The sequence below is a fragment of the Phocoena phocoena genome, chromosome 9 (genome assembly GCF_963924675.1).
Source record: "Phocoena phocoena chromosome 9, mPhoPho1.1, whole genome shotgun sequence".
NCBI classification, from domain to species: Eukaryota; Metazoa; Chordata; class Mammalia; order Artiodactyla; family Phocoenidae; genus Phocoena; species Phocoena phocoena.
Window position 1 is genome coordinate 78,771,247 of NC_089227.1, and position 27,653 is coordinate 78,798,899.

Here is a 27,653-nt window from a genome sequence, read left to right on the forward strand (position 1 = left end):
TGTTTGCCAGTGCTTTTGTTCCCTCCTACTCAAACTATTGAGACTTTAAGAGAAGATGCATTGACCTAGAAAGAGCACAGTGAAAATTCACTGACTCTTCTACTTTAAGGTATAAAGCTGCTCAGTTTCTTTCCCCGATTATAATCTATCAAAAAGGAGGCTATGTTGATCACGATTTCTAACTGTCCAAATGCTGCATTTTTGTAGACTGATTGGTAATTGCTTTGGAGACCCGTAGTCCAATTTATGCCATACTTGCAAGCATTTAAATCTTAGATTTGATATAATTTAAAGTTTAAATAGAATCCTATGCTATGTATCACAATAAATCATCAGGAATGTAGAATAGCCAAATAGAGAAACCATTTAAGGCTGTATTTAGTATGACAGTAGTATGAATTTCTAGTTACAGCCTCAATTTACCTTTAATTTTTTTACATTTCATATTAGCTAAATTACATTGAAAACTACAAAGCTACCATTTAACAACTATATTTGATATGTTTTCAAAGTAATGGCATCATTTTCTGATCAAAGGTAAAATGAACGTTGTGCAGAGCTAGGAATCTTCATCAGAAACTTTAGATCCTCAGTTCTAGTTTTAATCTAGCAAATGAGAAGCTGCAGCCCTATGATTAATTTCTATTTTTAAGCCATAAATCTAATATTAAATAATATAGAGTTAATTAGCAGATTTATAAAATTAATAAAATTTATTAAGGATTACAAAAGGGAAATAGCTCAATAAGAAAATATTTTATGATTTAATTATTATCACTTAGAAATTTTTAAAAATATATTGTTTTAAATGGATACAGCCCTGTTTGGGGTAGGCCTCAGAGTGTTACTGAAAACTAATGTTTGCTGCAAAGCTCTTTTTAAAACCTTTAAGGAATAAGCAATCTTAGGCTAAGTTTCATATAGCAATATTCTAAAGTCTAAAGCCTTAATCTTTGTGCACAGTTTTCCTCAGGGTGGCTCTATTAAATGCAATTTCCCTTCTTCCAGTAATGTGATCAATATCTTTAGCTCTTCAGGCTGATAAGTTATTTCATTTGTAATAATCCACGTACAATAACCTTTTAATGAAATGCTTAGTCCATCTACTTTATCGTGGTTTTTTTTCAGCTGTTGTATTGATTTAACTCTACCTTTCCTCCAAGTTTTTAGCCCCATCTAAGATACTGTGATATAGTAATACCTTGGATTTTTTCCAAATATATTTAACATCCAAATCGTTTCTACCCTTCGATTTTTAACTTAAATCCTAACTTTTCTATAAAGATTCCTAACTACTATGGTTTGAAACCACTGAAATCACTATTATCTGTCCTATTGCACACATAAAAACACACACACACACACACACACACACACACATGCAGTGGGGCAATGCAATTTGTTCTATAATTATAACTCTATTTCTCCCTACAGATTATAAGAAATAAATTTCTTATGTAGTCTTATATATTTCACAGGGCCTACAGTATTCATTCATTCATTCAATAAGTATTTATTGTGTTTACTATAAACTGGTCAGTGTACTAGGTAGCAAGTAGATAAATTCTAATTTCATGAAATCTTAAATCTAAGAGCATAGAAAGATTAATAAATAATTAAAATAAAAGTTGATTATGCTTGATGATGCAGGTAAACAGGTAACTACAGTTTGATATGAAGCACTTAACTGGTGAATAGAAAATAATATCTAAGACAAAACCTGAAGAATAACTAGGAGTTAACCAGATTAAAGGGAACTGAGTGATATAAGCAAAGATTCCTAGATTTGAAGTTTGAGTTCCCTAGTGTAAGCACTGAAATGACATTAAAAAAATCTGTTTGGCAAAGTTGTTTTTATATTTGGATTTATTTCTGCCAACACTGATAACCTGGTCTTCAAGTCTAAGCTTCTCTGATTGCAGGCCTTAAGTTATTTCTTTTATTCTGATGCAGGAAAATGTCAACTTTGCTTATTTCTCTTTCTATGTCTTTTTTTCTTTGAATGCTTTGACTGCAATAAGAGATGTACAACAATCATGTTCTTAAACTGCTTCAGAAAACAGGAGCATAATAAATTCCACTTAGCTGCCAGCAAATGAAACAGCATAGACTCTGGAGGAGAGGAACAGAAGAACAGCAGGAAGACACATTTTGAGGAAGGGAAGGTGGAGAGATAAAAACCTTGAGAGCAGCAAGCTTCCACAAAAGAGAAGAAATGGCTGCACTGTGAGAGTCGGTCTTTTCTCTCTCCTAAATTAATACTCTAGACCCTCAGGGGGCAAATTAAGAATAACACTAACCCTCCAGAGCTACTGGGTAGTGACCAACTTTTCTTTTACACAGCAAAGTGGTTTTGTCCGTCCATAGAGAACACCCCTGTGTACTGTGGTACTCAGAGAGAGGCAAGAGCTGGTTGCATTTTTCTATCCCATTACCTGTTGGCCACCTGAGTAAGGAGAAAAAAAATTCAATGACACAGCTAAAGTAGATTGCAGTTTTTTAGCTTGTGATTTTGAAAAGTGGTGTGTAAATCAAAGAGAATCAAAGAAATAAATGGCCTTGACTCTAGGGAAAACCTCTTGCAGAAATTCAAATTGTCTCTTTACACAGTTTGGGTAAGCAGTACCCAAGATATATTAGAAACTGACTGATGATTTTTCATTCAAATTTCTTGACCTGAATTTCTTCACCTCTGTCTATTTGTGAGTTTTTAACATTTGACAACCTGTGGATGTCAATGTTTGATGTGATAAAATTACAAATTATTTAACTAATGCTTCAAAAATCTTTAAACTTTTTATGGAGAATGAAGGCTTAGTATAGAATCCCTAATAACTGATTAGTTCATTGCTTTTATTGGACTAATTTAAAATAGTAATCATTCCCTACTCATTTAACATCCAAATCAGAGAAATTCTGTGTCCAGGATAAGAAGATAAAAAATAAAATATTAGTTCAATACACTACATAATACTTAGACACACTGAAGTTAAACTAAAACCAAACCATAAAATTTTATTTTCCAGAGTTATTTCCAAATTATGGGAAAGTAAATATTCTCTTTACATATCTGTATGTTATGGTGCTAAATGTGGATCTAAAATCCGCGTTATGGCCCTGGTTGTTAGCGTTAACATTTGAAAAAACTCTGACCTTATCTAGCCTCAGGGATTACTTATAAGCTGTTTTTTCTTAGCAATCAAAAAAACTGTAGAATAAGTTACTTCAAGTTTCACGAAATCAACACTGACTCCTCCTGAATGTTTATTGGAGACAATGCTAGGCATGGGTAGGGTGGGATAGGCATAAAACGGAAGAGAACTGTTATAACTATTTACAACAAAAGACTATAAAATCTACCTTAACTGTTTTCTATGATGTTTATCATGGCACCATATCCAAAAAGGTGATTTAAATGACTTTGTATTAGAATAACAACGATTTCACAATTTACTATAACAGGTTAAAAGCAGGTCAAAAGTCACCGTTGGTCAATATTTTTAAAGAATGGACTAATTAGGCTACGTAATGGACTGGGGATTGACCTCAAGTGCAGTTGTTCCATTCCGTGGTTGTGTTTTGTCTTGCCCTGTCAAAACTGAGGTAAAATTCTCTTGTATTCTCTTGTATCAGCTAAAATGTCCATTTCCTCTAAGTCTTAGCCTGGGGATTGGTGAGATTAACTGGTTTATCAGCTGGGGTGACCACAGGTTCAGAACCCCAATTCTAAAACCTATGACCCACACAAAAACCTATGACCCACAAAAAAGCCTTTCCCTTGATTTCTACAAGTTCTTGTGGCTAACTTTTCCATCCTTCCTGTCATCTTCTGATCCTGCATCTTTGTGTGCTGCCCTGAATCAGTCATTAAGGCCCAGTCATTTCTCTTGCTCCTTTTCCTCTTATGAAAAAAAAAATCACCTTGCACTTAATATTTCAATTATTAGTGATATAATTAATGAAGTTACAAGAAGCCACATTGTGTCCCACTGCCTTCTAACTGTCCTCCCTCTACTCTCTCTCCTGGCAACACTCGAAAACCTCTTTTCCTGGGATAGAGCAATTCTTCCCATACTCAGGATCCTTTAGGGTCTCAGATTCTACCCCAAAACTTATCAAAGTATTTACCAAAAAAAAAAAAAAAAATCTTCCTTCCTCACAGGAATTCTCATGAACAAAATCTCCCCATCTCATCTTTTTTGGTGACATTTAAAGAACTTCTTACAAAGTTATACTTCATGACAGAGAGTAATCGTCATCAACTGGCTCCAGAGGCGCTTTTATATGTTGGGACTTGATCTACCTTTGGACTCTCTATAATTTAAAACATGTTTAGGGACAATGCTAGACATGAAGCTGGAGGTTGGGGGATGGGGTGAGGGGTGTGCAGGCATAATGAAGAATAGACATTGTATAAGTATTTACAACAAGAATTTAAAATCGCTTACAGGAAACAAAGCAGCAGATGAAGCACAAGCAGGAAGTCCTGTACAAGGTTCAGCCTTAAATAAGGAAGGTAAGTACCACCCATCTTCCCTGTCCACTGGCACCTGAGAGGCCTCCAGCTCTTTCTTGTGCCCTGGGTCCATGCTGTCCTCTTAAGGTTAACAATCAGACACATAAGGAACACAGTTCCCAGTGATGAAGCTGGATTCAACATAGAGCAACTTGATAAAGGAATAAGTTTAGTTCAAAATATGACTCTGGAGAAGTATGAATATTATGGCTTCCATACAGTAGAACTCAGCTATTCTAGAATGAAGATATTCAAGAATTTGAAATGATAGTATCTACATTGCATATTTTCTCATAGTACCTGAAATATAAAATTACAAATCACTGGGGCTTCCCTGGTGGGGCAGTGGTTAAGAATCCGCCTGCCAATGCAGGGGATACGGGTTCGAGCCCTGGTCCGGGAAGATCTCACATGCCGCGGAGCAGCTAAGCCCGTGTGCCACAACTGCTGAGCCTGTGCTCTAGAGCCCACGAGCCACAACTACTGGAGCCCACACATCACACTACTGAAGCCTGTGCTCCACAACAAGAGAAGCCACTGCAATGAGAAGCCCGCGCACCACAACGGAGAGTAGCCCCAGCTCGCCACCCACGCACAGCAACAAAGACCCAATGCAACCAAAAATAAATAAATAAAATATATAAATTTTTTAAAAAAAATTACAAACCATTATTTCTTTCCCTTATTTTTCCTCCCTACCTTCCTCCACAAGCACTTATTGATACTCTGTGATGAGCACTGAGCTAGGATATGAGGCTATGCAGATAAAAGATGGCTCTTGCCTTAAGAAACTCAGAATCTAGGAAGGATTTAGACATGTAAACAGATATAATGAAAACTGACCACTATGTACTAAGACAAAAATGAAACAGAGTCTTATGAAGGTATATAGTACAGGCTAAAGTAGGAGGATCAGTGATCCTTCCTGGAAGAAGGGACATCTGAGCTTGTTTTGAAGGGTGACTACTTGGTTACTGAAGAAGGAAGGAAAAGATGTGCCATGTAGAGGCCACAGCAGATGCAAAAGCATTGAGAGCATGTGGTCTTTCTGTGAACATGCAAGTAACTGAGCGTAGCTGAAACAGTACGGCTGTAGTGTGCAAGCAGAGATGATAAACAACTGTGGGATGGGTCAGGTGTGCCAAGAATCGACTATACAAGTCCTTGTTCCTTGAGGGCAACAAGGAGGGCCAGGGGCAGAGTTGTGTTGAATGAGGTCCCTATGGCAACAATACGGATGATGGAGGAGGGAATTAAGAAGTGAGACTGGAGGTCGAAAGCCTCACTTGGGGACATAAAGTAATCCAGATGGGAAGGAAATCCAGATCCAATTAAATCAGTGTCAAGCTTACACACACAAGGCAAGACCTGTCTCATGACAGCCTCTCAGAGGAGATAGGGAAGCAGGAGAGGGGAGCTGTTCCATAACATCTCAGAAGCTTCCCATCCTCTCCAGTGCCAGCAGGATCACAAGGCATTCCACCAAGACTCAGATTAGCTGTGGTCCAAGTCTTTGTTTACGTGGCGAATTTGGATATACGCAAGGTCATCAAGGTGCATGGCAGAGCCACTTCCCTGTAGGCAGTGGTAGTGAGTTTGGAAAGGAAGAAGTAAAGAACTGAGGAGATTATTAAAGTAATAGAACAGACAGTTTGGTGGCTAAGTGGGACGTCAAGAACAATGCCCAGGTTTCTGTCTGAAGCAACTTAAGTAGATGATGAAACATTCACAGAAGATAAATTATGCGAGTGTTACAGAAGAGGATCAGTTCGGAGGTGAGGGGTCAAGGAAAGGTAAGATGATATGACTCAGGGGTTGACATGTCAACTTGAGGATTACTCTCGGGACATCCAAAGAGCAATGATAGTAGGCAATTCAGGATGTGATTTGGAAGCTCCTAGGAGAGGTCTGGCCTGGAACTGTAGGGAGTTCCAGGATGCAGGCAGTAGTTAAAACCACAAGAAAAATTGAGATCAAACAGGAGAGCGTATAGGTAAGGTGAGTGGGGGGCATTTATAGCATCAAAAAATATGGTTTTTAAGAACAAATGTTCTCAAATAGCAAGAATCATACAACCAGAATCACTACAGGAGAATATCTTGAAGAACTCCATCCCTTTTCTTCTGGTGGCTGGATTGGCTTTTAATTGTTTGGAAAGATCAAGTTTATAAAAGGAAATTGGTCACTATGGAAACAGGCTATTCAGTATCAAGCAGGCAGTTTCACCACAAAAGGGTAATTACTTTAGTTTTTCCATTAATTGTATGTTTTCATGGTTTTCATTAATCATATATCCTTTGGGTCAGAAATTTCTAGTCACTTAATGAGCTGGTGAACAAAAGCAGAAACACTAGTCTATAGCTATTTCCCCCAGGTTGCTTACTATGGGGCACTGCAGATCCAGACATTTTGTGACTTCAATACTCTACATTTTATCAGGGCGTGCAATTCATCTAATTTCTATAGCCAGCCTAAGTCTAAATGAACAGAGTCACAAAGGTGGTGTCTCCATTTTTCCCTTCATAGCTCTTTTCTTAAGAACACGTTAATTTTATGTGACTTGTCAATCGTTATTCTAGGCTGCAGTGAAAATCTAAAGCTGTATAAGAAGAAAGAAAAATATATACAAAATTTAAATAAATATGTCACCAAAATACTAAACAAAATTCACACAAATTCTTACAATGTAAGTCTCTTCTTTAGTTCATTATTCTATGTTTTTAAATTCAGGATACATTCATATTTAAATAATTGTTACTTCAATAACCTTATCCAAAAAAGCTTGTATCGATGTTTCCTGGTTAGCCGTATAAGCGATGTATCTATGTCTCCCAATGCAAGCAATTATCTGGGTCTCTTTTTCCAGGAGTTCACACAAAGCAGCTTTCCTTTCAGCTCCAGTGAAAGACTGGTTAATGCGTGCAAGTTCTTCTTGCCTCCAGACTAGAGGAATAACATAAAAGACTCTTGAGTTTTTAAAATCCCACATCTTTACAGAACATTTTTTACTATCACCTCCAGACAAGTGTATTTTATTTTTATAACAATTTAAATAAAATTATATATGAATAGAATCATTCATATTGTACACCTGATATATGAAAAAAATAGGATGAAGTAAAAGCTGAGAGACGTAAAGCAATAAAAGTAGAGTCAAACTAACAGAAGCTGTAAGACATCAGTACAGATCATGTCAAATTATGCCTCCAAGTAAGCATGCACACCCCCCAGTACTGAAACAAATATGGCTTGGATTTGTGGCAGCCATGAACGTGTCCTGCTCAGATCTCCCTCCAAGAGAGTACCTGTAGCTAGGAGTACAGGTGGCCAACAGTACCAGCTATAGCACTTCGGATCTGTCGCCATATTGGAGCAGAGGCCACACTTTTCCCACACTTACTCCCAGTCAATGAGTAAGAACCATGGGAGAAGCAGGGCCTGGCCATGTCTGCCCAACAGTGGTCTCTTCTGTGGTCAATCAGAGCTGACCGTCAGGCCGGCTCAGACTTCCTCAGAACTCTACTTGTTTGAAGATCTCCATCCCTCGTCCTCATTCCTTTCCTCTCTGCTTTCACAGGTTGTCAACCTACATCTCAATCTGAAGACTTTCTTTGCCTTTCCCTGCTCTCTCTTCCCTTTACCTTTCACTTCAAACTCCATCTTGGTGTCTGCTTCCCCCAGTACCCAAATTGACAGTTTTATGTAGAAATGTTGACTTCAATTATTTTCTTCACTATTAGCACTTTTAGAACGATTTCCCATTTTTTTTACAAAACCCTAATTATATCAGCAAATGTTATAAAGTGATTACATTTAAACTTTACTCAAACCAATAAATTAAGTTAGAATAATATTTACAATATTTTAAAGTGTTGGTTACTATCAACAAAGACTGTGATGCACATTACTATATATAAAACAGATAATCAACAAGGACCTACAGTATAGCACAGGGAACTCTACTCAGTACTCTGTAATAACTTATATGGGAAAAGAATCTGAAAAAGAATAGATATATGTATATGTATAACTAAATCACTTTGCTGTACACCTGAAACTAACACAACATTGTAAATCAACTATACTCCAATATAAAATAAAAATTAAAAACAGAATGTGTTACATGAAATACATCCTAAAACCAAACCATAAAATGCCAAAGAATAGTACTTTTATAAACTCACTTTACCTAAAGATTACACCATATTCTCAAAATTAACCTCAGAAAATACAGAGTGCAAGATCCTATCCCAAACTTAAATGAATCAAAATGGCTGGGCTCAGAATTTTTTGTTTTAACAAGTGTTCCATTCAATTCCTATACATGTTAAATTTGGGGAAGAAAACTGTTTTATATCCCATATTTCAAAAGCGTCAAACTTATTTATATTAAAGGAAAAATAATGTTGGAAAGAACCTTAGAAATTAAACAGTTCAACACCCCTCCCCATCTCCCAGCAGCTTGGACAGGTTTAATTTGCTCACCCTGGTCCTGGTCCTAGCCTGTGAGGCTAAACAGTCTATTCTTTGCACCACATGGCATCGAAGACAGCTGTCACAGTCCACTTAGGTTTTCTCTTTTCCAGACAAAAACACTTCCCTTTCTTAAAATGCATATTATTTGACATAATTTCATGTCCTATCCAGGCCTAGTTCCTCTTTAATATATGGCATACCAAATTTCTGACAAGATGGAGGTTTATATACAGGCTGTTAACTCCAACTCCTCTCTCCTAAGTTCTTCTAGAAATGATACAGGAAACATGAAATGGGGGAGGAGAGGGAGAGACCGGAAGCAGTACTGGAAATCAGAGAGAGGTGTGATCCATGCGGTAGAAATCTCAGGGCAATTTCCGTAAGACGCAGTGCAGATTCGACTGGAAGACACTCAAGGAGGCACAAAGGTCGTCCCCCAAACTGCTGTTGTCTCATCTCAGAAAGTGGACCCTCTAGCAGAAGGTAGTAAACCTTAACTCAGGACTCAGAACTAGAGAAAATGGTAGGCTATGAATCCATTTGATAGTTTACCTGTCTTAAGAACGTCTTTGAAAAACTTTAAGAAGGAATAAAAGAAGAATGCTTACATTTCAAATCATTGCAGAAAAGAGTAAAAATCATAAATGTTTGTGCAGAAAAAGACAAAAAAATTAGAAATAAAAAGCATAAAGCAAGATGAGAGAAGCAAAATCAGGCATAATCGTTATATTGAAAAATATGAAATGGTTCGATTTTTTTGACTGAAAATAAAATATTATGGTTTTTTAAAAATTCAATGACATGATGTTTTTGGAAGGCACAAAGTGATGCCAAAGACTAAGGTTAAACATAAAAGGATGGTAAATATGAACAACATAAAAGACAGATACAGGGCTTCCCAGGTGGCGCAGTGGCTGAGAGTCCACCTGCCGATGCAGGGGACACGGGTTCATGCCCCGGTCCGGGAAGATCCCACATGCTGCAGAGCGGCTAGGCCTGTGAGCCATGGCCGCTGAGCCTGCGCATCTGGAGCCTGTGCTCTGCAACAGGAGAGGCCACAACAGTGAGAGGCCTGCGTACCGCAAAAAAAAAAAAAAAAAAAGACAGATACAGCAATATTAATATATTGAAAATAGGGAGGAAAACACTCAAAATTCATCCCTTGGGATAGAAGATAATTTTATGATGAAAGGTATGACTCTCATGAATATTTACACTGAAAATCACATCCCATCAAGCTATAAAAAGCAAAACTTGTATCAGTTATAAACACTACTGTGGTGAGTATATTTTATATTATATAAACATAAATAAAATACAAATGAGTTAATCTATGACAGTCAAGTAAAGAAGAATTAAAAACAAAAAATATCTGACACAGTATGATTAACAAATTTAAATTAATTAATATACATCAAGCTCTGAACACCAAAGTCTGAAAATATATCTTATTTTCAAAGTTCTATGAAGCATTTATATAAAGTTATATAAATTCTAGGAGTAGGAATGGAAGAAAACATAAATCCCCCAAATCAGAAACGTCGAAAACTGCATTTTTTGACACAGTACAATTCAACTACAATTAATAACAAAAGTTAAAAAAAGAAATATATTCCCATCTGCTTGGAAATGTATGTAATACTATCAAAAATAACATTTTAATCAAATAAGAAGTAAAAGGTATGAGTGTCAACAATTAAGGAAAGAAAAATAAAAGCACTACATATCAAAATGCATAGGATGAAACAAAAATTGCAGTAAGGTCAATTTGGGAGAATTTTACATAAGTAAGCCTCATATTTAAATCAGGCACCTGAAAAGTGTGTATTGGGGCAGGGACCCGGGCAGAGTTATAAAAAGATGTAATGTATGTGACAGTTAATCACAAGCCTCCTCCTGGAAGGTCATGTCTTCTGGGCACACCTCCCATTCTCCATGATTACTGAAAGATAACAGTATGGCTTTGATCCCCTGGGACATACATTTGGACTGTGAACCTGAACTCATTTGAGCCATATTTGTTTTCTGCTCTTCACAGAACATGGAAGCAAAACAAAAGTAGAAACAGTGACCTACTGTTCTTTATTCTGAACAAACATTCCAAAAAGTCATTCTAGTCTTTGACATTCATCACAATTCTTTTCAATGTGAACTTATTAGGTGCTTTACTACTGGAAAGCCATATTTACTTCATTAGCCATGTAATTCTTTCCTTTTATGTAGAGATGATTTATTACTTTATTGTCAGAATGATGAAGCTTCAGAGTCTCATGAACTACACTCTGGCCATAGAATCAAGCCTATTTTTTATCTTAACTTCAAAAATCCTAGTTCCCTGATCTGGTTATTATATCAATACTTGTCAAAATCCTATCACTTCTTCGCCAATTCAAAATACTCAACTGCAATTTTTGAGCAATTGTTATCTGAAAGAACTCTATAAAGTTTGATGGTACATACAAAAGTGAGAAAGACATAATGCCTTCTTGAAGGAGCGAACGTGTCTCTGCTTCTCCCTAGTTGGATAGACTGTAAAATCCTTCCACTGGGACAGAATTTTTGTTTGTCATTACATTTATCTTTACCCCAAAGCCTGACATTTTTCACCATTAGTTTTAAAGACTTCCTTTGGGTAAATCAACTCTTGACATAAGATTACTTCCTCTTATCTTCTATTAGATATGATTCAATCAAGTAAAATGTATTCTTCCAGGCATGATTACTCTCTCATCGTGTTGCAGGGATATTTCAGAATATATTACATTTATATATAATTTATATAATTAGAAATATTTTCCTTCTTCTATTAAAATTTCAAGTTTACTTTAATACTAGTCCCTGAATCGAAAGGTAAATATCTCAAGTCATGTTGTTTCTGGCCCTCCTCTGTTATAACCACTGCCTTTCATGATATCTAGTTTTATAATTTTATCATATTATTTCTTCCTCCTCTCAAATTTCAATTTGAAATAATCCTGATCAGGTCAAGGACTTGTCACTTGTGTTCTTTATAAGAATCCCATTCTGTCTCTTACCAGGAATACATTATTCAGATACTGTACAGTTTGGTCTATTCGAAAAGAGGATTTGTAAATTTAAAAGCTAAATTGTGTTCAGCAAAAGGATTGTAAATTTAAGTGCTAAATTATGTTATGAAAGTCCAGAAAATCCATGATCGATGAGCTTTTGGTTGGTAAAAGAGTAGTTTTACCAACCAAAAAGCTTTAAAACTTTGACAATATCCATATACTAAAAGGCAGTATATGAATAAAGAGGAAGATTGCTTGCTTGTGGAAATAACAACTGAGAATATTTACCTCATGGGATTATATGGATGTCCCCAGAAAGCAAATAAAAACTGAATATTAGTAAGCGTATTTTACTTCCCAGTTTTACATTAGAAACCTTTGGGACCAGTAATAAATTTAGGCCACTAGGATATTTAAGCTATTCTGCCAACCTCAAAAAGCAATACACGGATCTGCTAGATTAATCCTTAAGTCCTGGGTGAATCTGGAGCTATACATATGTGTATTCAAATACAGTTATATCCATATATATTCAGATTTTGTATTTTGCTTAAATTATTAGTATGACTTTTAAAAAGGAAACAACCCAATGAAGCTAATTAGAAATATGAAAATAATGGACCTTAATTCCAATAAAATTCTCCATAAAATGAACAAACTTCCTGTAAATCTACAGTAAAGGATAGAACATGGCATCAGAAAAATACCATGACCCACTACTAATAAGGAATAGAAAAACACAGGAACCAGGAACAGCTATATAAAACTGATTTTATAACTGATTTGACAGTTTCCAGAACTATACAGAGAAGATATTGAGAAAAATGAGAGATTCTTCCTGCTTTCATAAAATATATGCTCCCTGGGAATGATAATAAAAGCCAACAAAAAAAAACTGGAATCCTACATTAGTTTGCTAGGGCTGTCATTTGCAAAGTACCACAGACTGGGAGGCTTAAATAACAGAAATTTATTTCCTCACAGTTCTGAAGGATTGAAGTTCAAGATCAAGGTGATGGCAGGATTAGTTTCTCCTGAGGGCCTTTCTCCTGGGCTTGTAAAGGGCCACCTTCCTCCACTGTCTTCACATGACCTTCTCTCTGTGCATGTCTGTGTCCTAATCTCCTCTTCTTATAAGGATACCAGTCATACGGGACTAGGGTCCCATATGAGCTCACTTTTTCTTCATTAGTTCTTTAAAGGCCCTATCTCCAAATACAGTCACGTTCTGAGGTACTGGATGTTAGAACTTCAACATCTGAATTTGGGGGGAACATAATTCAGCCCATAACAGATGTCAATAACCTCCAATATTTTTAAAGAAAAAGATATGAAAGCAACCGGTTCCTTTCAAAGAATACATTTATCTTATAACCTTAACTTACATTCTTGAACAAATTACCTAATTTCCAGGGTCTGAAGTTCAACTATAAAATGAAAGGATAGCACTAAAATATAAAGTCCATACACATTCTAAAATTTCTGAGATCTAATAAGCTTGCTATTTCCAAACAAGAAACAGCAGAACATACAATATTTTGTCGGTCACTGGCAGTTTATACGCATCTGCTTTTTAAAATTCTTATCACAGACTGGAAGCATGAATGGAAAAAAACCAAGAAAGATTCAGACTGAAAGCCCAGGGCCAGATCTGTCAAAGGACTGGGGCCAGCGAGTCTCCAGAAGCTAGAAGTCAAGGGAACTTGAGATCAAGAGGTAATAATTAGAGACGAGTCAGAAAACACCATTTCCACAAGTTAAAACAAGACAAAGGGTAGAAGTTTCAATTCAACAAACATTTATTAGACATAATGAACAAGGTCCTATCTGGTGTCCTAGGTACAGACATGGACAGTTAAGTGAATGGTATGCACAGAGAATAATGGGGCAAGGAAAAGAGGCTCTGAGCCTAATCCATGTTGATAAGAGACGTTTCCTCAAGATAATGACTCCTATACTGAGTCTGAGATAAGAGTGACCAGTCAGATCAATGAAAGAAGTTGCCCTCAACATACTGATATAAGAAAAAAAAAAAAAAGACATAAAAATCAAAGACTGTTGGGTCTTCCCTGGTGGTGCAGTGGTTGAAAGTCCGCCTGCCAATGCAGGGGACATGGGTTCGTGCCCCGGCCTGGGAAGATCCCACATGCCGCAGAGCAGCTGGGCCCGTGAGCCATAGCCGCTGAGCCTGCGCGTCCGAAACCTGTGCTCCGCAACGGGAGGGGGCCACAACAGTGAGAGGCCCGAGTACCGCAAAAAAAAAAAAAATCAAACACTGTTGCCCAGAGATAGTCTTGTCTTTGATACAGCATATTATCTTATATAGTTAAATTCATTTTCCTAAATTGATATCATTTTGCTTTTATTACTAAGCAACAGGTTACCTGGAGGAAAAGTTAAACTTTATTAGGAGTTGTAATTCAAACTATGCAATTGTCACTATGAGCCACAAGGGGGCAACAGTTTCAAACACTGGAGTAAAGAATATGGAATGAAAACTATAGTAAATAGAAGAGCTATGTAAATTACTGAGCTTGTGAACCAGAATTTTAACTACAACAAAACAGAACTTTAAATTATTCTTAGAGTTCTAATTTAGAATTTTAGGCCTGGAAGAAAACTAAGAGATGTCTCTTTTATGTAAGAAATTTCATTTCCATTTTCTTCCATTTATCAAAGAGATAAATGTATTACTATTGCTTGTTAGACCTAGTGTTTAATTGTATCATCTTCAGTAAATAGCATATTATCATATAGCTATTTAAATAGACCTGATATCTGACACCTAAAATTGTATTCGATTAGAGAGGAAAGGATGACCTGAGTAACAGAGCACGTAGTAATGTCCACAAATAAACAGTATATAAAGAAACAATGTTATAGTAAGAAAATTTACTTTAAGTTAATATTATGAATAATCATAGAGAAGTCAAAGACTATTATTTCTTTGGATAAAAAACCGTATTCAACTAAAAAAATAACTGAGGCTACTTTTAATTTTTTTAATTCTTCTATGTCATCACAAGAGCCCAACTTTACTTTCTGGTATCTAAGGTAACAACTCTTCTGTTCTGGTTACTTCTAATTTAGAGGTACTCTTGGGAAAGCAGAAGCTAGAGACAGTTGCATGGCTACATCCTTGGGTTTCCCTTCATTCATTCACTTATTCATTCTACCAGTAATTGTTGGGCATGTGAGCTAAACACAGAAAAAGAGATCATCCAAAAAATAAATGAGTCATTCATTTACGGAGCTTACAGTCCAGTAGTGAAATTAATGTTAAAAAAAACGTATTGTGGTGTTATAAATGAAAAGTTGGTGTGCAGTGAGAACCATAAGATGATAATAGGATGTCCCAGTTGCACTGTCAGTCACAAAAGGCTTTGAGTATGTGATATTTAAGCTGAGATTAGAAGGTAGGTATTGGGGAAAAGCTTCAAGGAGAACAGTGTATATACTGCCCAAAGTAGGGAGTGATTGGCTTGTTCAAGTAATGGAAGTTTTTAACTGTGTCAATGACTAGCACACATCCTATGGAAGAAATAAGCCATAAAATCAAATGTGTAGAGAATATATATACATATACATATATATATATATTTATAATCATTAGTAGAAGGGAATAAAAAGGTATCTCCTGTAAAGAGCAGAATCAGAGACAGAATGCTGGACTGAGGGGTTCAAGACAGTTCAACTCTGAGTTCACAAATTCCCAAGACCATCAGAGAAACAGACTGGAGAATACTTTCTCTTTTTATCTCATAGGGATGAGTAGCAAATGAGATAACATACTAAAACTGAATAATTCACAGAGCTGTAGTCACATTTTATTCATCCATTGTTAATATAAAAGCGTTTCCAATTTCACACCAGCCTTAATTCTTCTCCCAAATGTAAGACATTATTCATCTTTTAAAATTCTCTAGTCCAGATACCCCAGACATCTTCCTAAAATAATAAGGTCTCCCTTTTGTCTTTAGTAAACCTGTTTTTCCTACTAATGAAAAATTATAAAATTAATATTTTATGCAAAGCCTATTTCAAACTTACGTTCCAGTGCATTGTAAAGAAGTTCAAAATCTTCTTTTGTTTGAGGATTATGCCTCCGGTAATAATCCAATTTCATCCACTCTTCTTTTTCTCTTATCTTCCTTAGTTCTTCCTGTGCTTCCCACTGCAACCTTAACATTTTCTGTCTTTTTAAATTGTCTACCACAACTTTAGCATGCCATCGTCTGTAGTAAGTCTGTATCACAATTACCTATACTTAAAGAAAATAAAATATGGTCAACCTTATTACACAATGAAAGGCAACAATGACTATTTCTATTCCAATTCAATAAGTACTGAAAAATACTGAGAGTCTAGTTTCAGTTCTATGCCATGTATTCTCACATACATTATAACAGAAAGGTCATAGATAATGCACATCAGCTATCTGAGTTTGAAATCTAGTAGCAAGTATACCTTCACAGGAGGCAGTTAGTATGAAGTTAAGAGCACAGGGTCTGGAGTACAGCTTAGTTTAAATCTTCCCTCTGCTACTCACTAGTTAGTTAATTTGGATAAGTTACTTGCCATCTCTGTACTTTAGTACCCTCAGGTGCAAAACAGTGATAATAATACTATGCATATAAAGTGCTTACCTCAAGCCTGGTACACCACATGTCCTCAATAAATACTATTATTGTTATGAATACTATGTATTGTTATCTACTTTTTCTTAATTTCCATTAGCATAGGCTCATATCTTTTAAAAAATGGTATTTACTAACTACACAGTGGGTAGGTTATATGTGGAAACCACCGAAGCAAACATGTATTTATTAAATTGTAAGAAAAATATATATGTCTGAAGGTATATAATACAGTACTAGAGTCACAAAAAGCTTGCGATATAACTGAGAGATTTTTTGTTTTTATTTAGTAAACTCATTTAAAAAAAGTAAAATATAGAGAGGCTAGATCAAGTTTGAGGGTAGAGAATATGCTGACACGTCCCTTCCCCTCATCTAACCCCTGATGACTACAGAAAAATTATAGAAGCAGAAATCAATAAAGATATTGGATCATACTGAAGGAGTCCTCCAACAGAACAGAAACTTTAAAGAATTCCCTTCAAGAAAGGAGGCACGTGGAATAAATTGAAGAAGGAATTAGTGTTACAGCTCTTTTAAAATTTGTCTCAGGTTTTCTGGTCCACACCGGAAAATCCCCCACGGAGCAGGGGTGGAATTTGAAGGAATCTACAGCCTAATCATGCACTGGAGAGGCAAGCTAGAAAACACAGAAGTGTCTCTAAGATGTTTCAACCTCGAAACTGGTGGATCCTGTGAGCAGAAGGGGTCTTAGGGCAACTAACAAGGTGACTGCTTGAAAAATGCAAAAGGGACAGGCTCCTCTAAAACAATTTAGGTAAAGAGCATCAGAGGTATTTGCCTCTAGGCAAGAGTGGTTGGTGTCCCAGAAAGCTGGTGACTCCCAGAATGAATAGAAGCCCCCTCTCCAGAAAACTAGCTCCTCCCAGAATCAAGCCTTGAGCATCCCTGAAAGCCACTGAGGTAAGGCTACAGTAAACAAATATGTTGTAGCACTTTGGACATCAGAAATTTCAAATACTCTTGAGTACACACCCAAGAGTAACCAAAGATTTGACAACAGCCAACAGAATAAAAGGTTCCTCATTCAGTGTAGGAGAATTTACATTTGTGTGAAAGAGAGTTACTAGAACAGAGGTTCTCAAAGTATGGTGGCCAGCCCACCAGCAGCAGCAGCATCTGGAAAATTGTTAGAAATGCGGATTCTCAGGCCCACCCCAGAGTTAATGAATCAGAAATTCTGGGGTGGGCATGGATTCTGTATATTTACAAATTTTCCACATGTTCTGCTGCATGTCAAAGTTTTAGAACCACTCTTTTAGAGTAAAACAAAACAAAGCAAAACAAAAAACAAGACCAGACTAGATAGAGTTAACATTTTCAGAGAGAAAGGAAAGGCTGTTGAATCAATACAAAAGAAGGAACAAAAGACTGTGACAACATTTTTATCTTTGAAATTTAAAAAAAATCAGTACAATGTGTTTATCTTGGGGGCTATTAAACTTGTTAAACTCATTAAGGATACTAAAACACAGTTGTTTAAACAACTTAGTTTTTCCCTTCTCGCATGATACTCCAGGGATTGGCAAGCAGTTTAGGACTAGTAGGAAGCTCTGTGCTGTATTACAAATGGCTTCCTACTTGTGTTTCCTAGTGGCTGATCTTCTAGTCAGTAGAATGGGGGAAAAGACAAAAGAACTGCAATCCAGTCACTTTAAGAGCAATACCCAGAAGAGGCACACATCATTTCCCCTCACATTTCTTTTTTCCAGGCCTTAGTTCCTTGGCCTCACCAACAAAGAAAAGAGGTTATAAAATGCAGTTTTCAGTGTTGCAGCCTCATGCCCAGGTTAAGCTTTACTACAATGGGAAGAATAGGTTCCTATAATCTATTCTGCTGATCTACAGAACATACAGAGTCTAAGAGGGAATTAGTAAGCAAGAAACTTAGACAAGAAAACCTTTTAGAATGCAGGTTGAAAGGTCGTAAAAATTAGAAAGAATGGAGGAATATTAAGAGCCATGGAAGATAAATGTAGACATTCCAAAATATGTCTGATACAAGTTCCAGACAGAATGAAGAAAGTTGGATTAGAGAAACTGCTCAAAATATAATAGAAGAGCATTTCCCCAAACTAAAGACATGAGCTCTCAGATAGAAAGGATCCATCACCAAGTCTCAAGCACATCACAGTAAGGTTACTAAGGATTAAGTGAAAATCCTAAAATCTTCCAGAAAGAGGAAACAAAGAACTGAGAATCCCATTGACATCAGACTTTTAATCAAAAACAGCTTCAAAGATATAAAATAAAATAATTTTGAAAATAAGTTTGAATCTAACCTTCTACACCCACTCAGACTAAAACCCAAAATGAGGTTCATTCAATAGGACTTAGATGGTTCACCTCCCATGTGTAATATCTGAAATAATTACTAGAGAATATGTTCCAACAAGAACAATAAAGAGGGGGAGGCCTTCAAGACGGCAGAGGAAGTAAGACATGGAGATCATCTTCCTCCCCACAAATACATCAAAAATGCATCTACACGTGGGACAACTCCTACAGAACACCTACTGAACACTGGCAGACCTCGGACTTCCCAAAAGGCAAGAAACTCCCCACGTACCTGGGTAGGACAAAAGAAAAAAGAAAAAACAGAGACAAAAGAATAGGGATGGGACCTGCACCTCTGGGAGGGAGCTGTGAAGGAGGAAAGGTTTCCACACACTAGGAAGCCCCTTCACTGGCGGAGATGGGGAGTGGGCAGGGGGGAGCTTCAGAGCCATGGAAGAAAGCACAGGAACAGGGGTGAGGAGGGCAAAACGGAGAGATTCTCGCACAGAGGATAGGTGCCGAGCGGCACTCACCAGCCTGAGAGGCTTGTCTGCTCCCCGGCCTGGGCAGGCGGGGGCTGGGAGCTGAGGCTTGGGCTTTGGAGGTTGGATCCCAGGGAGAGGACTGGTGTTGGCTGCGTGAACACAGCCTGAAGGGGGCTAATGCCCCACAGCTAGACGGGAGGGAGTCCGGGAAAATGTCTGGACTTGCCTAACAGGCAAGAGACCATTGTTTCGGGGTGTGTGAGGAGAGGGGATTCAGAGCACCACCTAAATGAGCTCCAGAGATGGGCGGAAGCCGCAGCTATCAGGTCGGACAACAGAGATGGGCGTGAAATGCTAACACTGCTGCTGCCATAAACTGCTAACAGCCATAAAAAGGGAAATCGACAGTAACACAATCAGAGTAGGGGACTTTAACACCCCACTTTCACCAATGGACATATCACCAAAAATGAAAATAAAAAAGGAAACAAAAGCTTTAAATGACACATTAAACAAGACAGGCTTAACTGATACATATAGGACATTCCATCCAAAAACAACAGAATACACTTTCTTCTCACGTGCTCATGGAACATTCTCCAGGATATACCATATCTTGGGTCACAAAACAAGCCTTAGTAAACTTAATAAAATTGAAATAGTATCAAGTATCTTTTCTGACCACAACACTATGAGACTAGATATCAATTACAGGAAAAAAAACTGTAAAAACTGCAAACACATGGAGGCTAAACAGTGTGCTTCTAAATAACCAAGAGATCACTGAAGAAATCAAAGAGGAAATCAAAAACTACCTAGAAACAAATGACAATGAAAACACGAAAACCCAAAACCTATGGGATGCAGCAAAAGCAGTTCTAAGAGGGGAGTTTATAGCAATATAATCCTACCTCAAGAAACAAGAAAAATCTCAAAATAAACAACCTAAACTTACACCTAAAGCAATTAGAGAAAGAAGAAGAAAAAAAACCCAAAGTTAGCAGAAGGAAAGAAATCATAAAGATCAGATCAGAAATGACTGAAAAAGAAATGAAGGAAACAATAGCAAAGATCAATAAAACTAAAAGCTGGTTCTTTGAGAAGATAAACAAAATTGATAAACCATTAGCCAGACTCATCAAGAAAAAACGGAGAAGACTCAAATCAACAGAATTAGAAAGGAAAAAGGAGAAGTAACAACTGACACTGCAGAAATACAAAGGATCGTGAGAGATTACTACAAGCAACTATATGCCAACAAAATGGACAACCTGGAAGAAATGGACAAATTCTTAGAAAAGCACAACCTTCTGAGACTGAGCCAGGAAGAAATAGAAAATATAAACAGACCAATCAGAAGCACTGAAATTGAAACTGTGATTAAAAATCTTCCAACAAACAAAAGCCCAGGACCAGCGGGCTAACACCTATCTTTCTCAAACTCTTCCAAAATATAGCAGAGCGAGGACCACCCCCAAACTCATTCTACAAGGCAACCATCACCGATACCAAAACCAGACAAAGATGTCACAAAAAAAAAACCTACGGGCCAATATCACTGATGAACATAGATGCAAAAATCCTCAACAAAATACTAGCAAACAGAATCCAACAGGACATTAAAAGGATCATACACCATGATCAAGTGGGGTTTATCCCAGGAATGCAAGGATTCTTCAATATATGCAAATCAATCGATGTGATACACCATATTAACAAACTGAAGGATAAAAACCATATGATAATCTCAATAGATGCAGAAAAAGCTTTCAACAAAATTCAATACTCATTTATGATAAACTCTCCAGAAAGTAGGCAGAGAGGGAACTTACCTCAACATAATAAAGGCCATATATGACAAACCCATAGCCAACATCGTTCCCAATGGTGAAAAACTGAAGCCATTTCCTCTAAAATCAGGAACAAGACAAGGTTGCCCACTCTCACCACTATTATTCAAATAGTTTTGGAAGTCCTAGCCACAGCAATAAAAGAAGAAAAAAAATTAAAGGAATCCAAATTGGAAAAGAAGAAGTAAAACTGTCACTGTTTGCAGATGACATGATACTATACACAGAGAATGCTAAAGATGCTACCAGAAAACTACTAGAGCTAATCAAAAGTAGCAGAATAAAAAAATTAAGGCACAGAAATCTCTTGCATTCCTATACTCTAATGATGAAAAATCTGAAAATGAAATTAAGGAAACACTCCCATTTACCACTGCAACAGAAAAATAAAATACCTAGGAATAAACCTACCTAAGGTGACAAAAGACCTGTATGCAGAAAACTGTAAGACACTGATGAAAGAAATCAAAGATGATACAAACAGATGGAGACATATACCATGTTCTTGGATCGGAAGAATCAACATTGTGAAAATGACTATACTACCCAAAGCAATCTACAGATTCAATGCAATCCCTATCAAACTACCAATGGCATTTTTCACAGAACTAGAACAAAAAATTTCACAATTTGTATGAAAACACAAAAGACCCCGAATAGCCAAAGCAATCTGGAGAAAGAAAAATGGAGCTGGAGGAATCAGGCTCACTGACTTCAGACTACACTACAAAGCTACAGTAATCAAGACAGTATGGTACTGGCACAAAAACAGAAAGATAGATCAATGGAACAGGACAGAAAATCCAGAGATAAACCTATGCACATATGGTCACCTTATTTTTGATTAAAGAGGCAAGAATATACAATGGAGAAAAGACAGCCTCTTCAATAAGTGTTGCTTAGAAAATTGGAGAGCTACATGTAAGAGAATGAAATTAGAACACTCCCTAACACCATACACAAAAATAAACTCAAAGTGGATTAAAGACCTAAATGTAAGGCCAGACACTATCAAACTCTTAGAGGAAAACATAGGCAGAACACTCTATGACATAAATCTCAGCAAGATCCTTTTTGACTCACCTCCTAGAGAAATGGAAATAAAAACAAAAATAAACAAGTGGGACCTAATGAAACTTAAAAGCTTTTGCACAGCAGAGGAAACCATAAACAAGACAAACAGGCAACCCTGAGAATGGGAGAAAATATTTGCAAACAAAGCAACTGACAAAGGATTAATCTCCAAAATATATAAGCGGCTCATGCAGCTCAATATCAAAAAAACAAACAACCCAATCCAAAAATGGGCAGAAGACCTAAATAGACATTTCTCCAAAGAAGATATACAGATTTCCAACAAACACATGAAAGGATGATCAACATCACTAATCATTGGAGAAATGCAAATCAAAACTACAATGAGGTATCACCTCACACCGGTCAGAATGGCCATCATCAAAAAATCTACAAACAATAAATGCTGTAGAGGATGTGGAGAAAAGGGAACCCTCTTGCACTGTTGGTGGGAATGTAAATTGATACAGCCACTATAGAGAACAGTATGGAGGTTGCTTAAAAAAATAAAAATAGAACCACCATATGACCCAACAATGGTAGCAATGACCCAACAATCCCCCTACTGGGCATATACCCTGAGTAAACCATAATTCAAAGCGAGTCATGTACCACAATGTTCATTGCAGCACTATTTACAATAGCCAGAACATGGAAGCAACCTAAGTGTCCATCAACAGATGAATGGATAAGGAAGATGTGGCATATATATACAATGGAATATGACTCGGCCATAAAAAGAAACGAAATTGAGTTATTTGTAATGAGGTGGATGGACCAAGAGTCTGTCATACAGAGTGAAGTAAGTCAGAAAGAGAAAAACAAATACCATATGCTAACACATATATATGGAATTGAAAGAAAAAAAAAAAGGTTATGAAGAACCTAGGGGTAGGACTGGAATAAAGACACAGACGTAGAGAATAGACTTGAGGACACAGGGAGGGGAAAGTGTAAGCTGGGACAACGTGAGAGAGTGGCATGTACATATATACACTACCAAATGTAAAACAGATAGCTAGTGGGAAGCAGCCGCATAGCACAGGGAGATCAGCTCGGTGCTTTGTGACCACCTAGAGGGGTGAGATAGGGAGGGTGGGAGGGAGATGCAAGAGGGAGGAGATACGGGGATATATGTATACGTATAGCTGATGCACTTTGTTATACAGCAGAAACTAACACACCATTGTAAAGCAATTATACTCCAATAAAGATGTTCGAAAAAAAATCAAAAAACAAAATAAAAAAATAAAGAGAACAACAACAACAAAAGAATAAAGAGGAAAAATTAAAGAAGCAAAAACTTCCAAAAAAGGTTTTAAGCTAAATATAACATATTTGAAAAAATTCATATATATTACATTGATGTAAATATATAAAAACAATAGGAAGTTATAATTATATAGTAAATTATAATGATGTAATATACATACAATTGTAATTCCAGATCAAGTCCTCACTGAACAGGAGGAGTGAGTGAGGAGGAAGAAGAAATGAAGAAAAGCCTGCTAGGGTCCTTGACTTGTTCATGGACAATATATAGAGCCTGATTAAATATGCATTTAGTATTAAAAAATTAAGGCCATTAAAATTTTTTTAATGAGTAACCACTAGAAAAATAGAAACAAAGTACCTACTTCTGACCTATGAAAGAACAAAAAAAATGGAAAAGAAAACTTTAGTCAAACCAAAAAAAAAAAGGTTAGTAAAAAAAAACAAACAAGAATAAATAATAAATCAAAAACAAAACGAGATGGCAGTAATGAGTACAAAAATATCAGTAGTCACACATAATATAATCTTGCTTACAACAAGAAAGATATAAATACCAAGCACTGAACTCAAGAAGTTCAAGAATAAAATAAACATGATACAAATAAAAAGGTATCTATCAAGATAGAAGAACGTATTAAATTGAAATGTACTCCTTTTACTGTCTTTTCACCAATCCCTCTGTTTACAGTTCACACCTCACTTCCATCTTCCACAGAACCTCCAATTCACTTTCCGAGATTCTGTGGGGCAAACTGATTTGGTTCTTGATGCCAGCCCCCTTGGCAGGCATTTAGATTTTCACTTCCTCTGCTCAAGTAAGTCAACGCTTCCCCATCTGCTTTACAACTTTAAAAAATCGACTGACATTTACTCTTCTCTCTTCCCATATATTCTTTGTTCCTGTATGTTTATGCTTTTCTTATTCCCTTAATATCATTTTATCCGAGTTTGGAAAGTGTTGTAGTGTAGTGTAGTGTTGTTCATTTCCCCACCTAATAACCTTTCTCTCCGACTTCCTTACTAACAAAATCTCAGTCTTACTGAGGAGCAACAATATGAAACTTTAAAAATGTAATTATCACATAGTCCCAGCAGGGACAGTGAAGTCACATGACCCAGTTCAGGTTAATGAGATGCAGGTTGAATCACTGGCAGGGGCTTTCAGGGAAAATTCTTGAATGGCATCCATGGGACATGCTCCCTTGACGTCTCCCTTCTTGCAGAATGCAGACATTATGCTGAAGGTTCATTAACCATTTTATCATCATATAGTAACAAGTTCATGATAGTAAGATTAATTATTAGAGTGGAAAGGTAAAAGGAATTCAGGTTCCTCATGACATCACAGAGCCACCAGCCAGGCCCCGTACAGTAAGAAATTAAAAATTCATTTGGACTGAGAAAATAAGAATCCATCAGGCTTGAATACCAGGCACGAATAAAGTCAGCTACAAAATTAATAGGAAGCAATATTTTTCCCAAGGACACTCTGCAGGTTGTTATGACATTAGTAAAATGTCATAACAACCCCTTCTTTGAGTGACTACTATTTTCTTTCTCTCTGAGAAACTTTGTTCTCTAAAATCATAATCTATCATAAACTTTGCTGTCTGAAATTAGATCACTAAGAATGAAACACCCCACTCTTGCCTGGAGGATCTGTGTTATTTTGACAGAGAGAAGCAGCCTTGATTTACAACGAACGTGCTGAACTTCAGAGAAGAAACACATCCACATCTCTCTCCTAACTTTGTTACCAAAGGAACAGGACTCTTTGGTCCATGTCTCAGTCCAGACTTGATGCTGATCCATCTACACACAACCTTGTACAGAGACAATCAAAATACTGTAACACTTAAATTTCACCAAAACTTCATTCCTCCCCAAAAGTCTATAATAACTCCCCCTTTTCCTTTTGTGTAAATTAGTTTGGACTGAAAACGTAAACATTTTCAGGCTGGAATAATTGCAGGCACTGATAAAGTCAACTACAAAGTTAGCCGCGTGGTTCCCCTGCTGAGCAGTCTCCTTCAGTGCAATGAGTCAACAGCCTGAGACTACAGGCTCCTCTCTCAATGTCCTAAGCTAATTGGGCTAAAGCAGCAGTCTAGCTCCAGGTTTCTTGTCACGCAAAAAACAAAATCACTGCTTTCAATTCTTTTTATTCAAGCAAAATGATGCTAGGAAGTAGCAGAGATAAAATGCATATGCTTTGTATGTCATGTTTAACTGATATCCCAAATGTTTAACAGGGTAAAGGTGTCCACTTTTCCCCAACTGATCAATGTACTTCTGAGCAAGACCTGCAATTTTTCATGAAAATTGCAAACTTACTCTAAAATTCATATGGAAGAAAAACTTGCGTTAATAGTCAAGACAGTCTTGAAAAGGAAGAACAATGAGGTAGAACCTAATGGACCAGGCCTCAAAATGTATTACAAATCAGTAGTAATTAAAGCAATACATTACTGACATAGAAAAAAACATATACATTAATGAAAGAATGCAGAAATCAGAAACAGATGCATATATATATGAAAATTTAGTATACATTACTGTGGAGAGAATAAACTTGAATATTCATGGTACTGAGCAGTTGGCATTACATTTGGAAAAAATAAAATTTAACTCTTCTTCATATCATTTTTAAAAATCCAGATAAAGTTGTACACACACACCAACTATAAAAGAAAGTTATACTTATGACTGTGGGATGATACAGCCTTTTATAACAATACATAAAATGCAAAAACCATAAAAGGGAATATTAATAAGTTTGACTATAATGAAAGACATCATAAACTAAGTATGAGTGATAGGTGGAGAGAAAATATAAAAATATATTTAACATCTATAAGGAGACAATTTTTTCAAATAATATGTGCTACTGGTGAAGTCAGCATGGAATGGGCTCTTATAAATGGTTTATGCATACATCATTTGGTCCAAGATTTCTGAAAAACACTTGGTAATATCTAAAACTTTTAAAAAGTCATCAGTTTTTCCCCTAGTAATTCAACTTCTAACATCTTCTCTAAGTATTTTTTAAATGCACACTACAATTTATATAGCATTAAGATTTTGATGAAAACATGTCTAAATGTCCTAAAAAAGAAAGTAATTAAATTATAGTGTTAACATTGTGGAATAAAATAATGCCATTAAATTGTTTATAATAAATACTAAAAGGTAGAGAAATGATTGTGATATAATGTTAGGTGTACAAGAAACTTCTTTAAAGTTCCATGTATAATTATCTCCCAATGGAAAGAAAAAGAAAAATCTGACTGAGGAATTTTCTGCAAATTTTTTTTATGATTAATGCCATTTGGAAAAAAAGAAGGAAATTACTATATTGACTATGTTTAGGGTTAGATACTGAATAAATTTTTGTTTAAAATGTATGGTGACAGAATATCAACAAAGAGACAGAAATTTTTAAAAAAAGAACCAAGTGGAAATTTCGGAGTTTAATAGTAAAATAATTGAAATGAAAACACAAAAAACAGGCTCAACAGCAGATCTTAACTGGCAAAAGAAAGAATAAGGAATTTGATGATAGATCATTAGAAACTATCCACTCTGAAGAAGAGGGGGAAAAAAGGTAAAGGAACAGAGACTCAGAGATCTTTAGGACACCATCAAGTATACAAGCATACACAAGTACTAAAGGGAATTCTCCAAACTGAAAGAAAATGATATTAGATGTTAATTTTAACTCAAATGAATAAATAAATAGCACCAGAAAAAGTAATTATGTAGGTAAAATATAAAAGGCTATATAAATATATTTTCCTCTTTTCTACTCTTATTTAAAAGTCAATTGCATAAAAACAATAATTATAAAAGGAATTACAGGGTTTAGAACATAAACAGAATGTACATGTTTGTATGATAATAGCACAAAGAGGAAGGGATAAACTTGGAGTTCTATTGGAGCAAGGTTTCAATACTTTATTAAATTTCAGTTAGTATTAATACAAAGTATGTTGCTATAAATTGAAATGTATATT

At 36.2% G+C, this 27,653-nt stretch overlaps 1 protein-coding gene and 1 non-coding gene across 2 annotated transcripts in view; one reads left to right on the forward strand and one right to left on the reverse strand.

Annotated features, from left to right (window-relative positions):
• IQUB (IQ motif and ubiquitin domain containing) overlaps nucleotides 1–27,653 on the reverse strand; it is a 54,763-nt gene that overhangs the window by 19,062 nt on the left and 8,048 nt on the right. Inside the window, exons 6-7 of the mRNA XM_065884198.1 lie at nucleotides 16,072–16,282; nucleotides 7,284–7,459 (exon numbers count right to left, since the gene is read on the reverse strand). Of these exons, the coding sequence (XP_065740270.1) occupies nucleotides 7,284–7,459; nucleotides 16,072–16,282 (387 nt within the window). The remainder of the gene's footprint in view (nucleotides 1–7,283; nucleotides 7,460–16,071; nucleotides 16,283–27,653) is intronic.
• Nucleotides 17,179–17,238, forward strand: LOC136128617 (U7 small nuclear RNA). The gene has a single exon (XR_010656208.1). It is a non-coding gene; the product is annotated as a U7 small nuclear RNA (small nuclear RNA).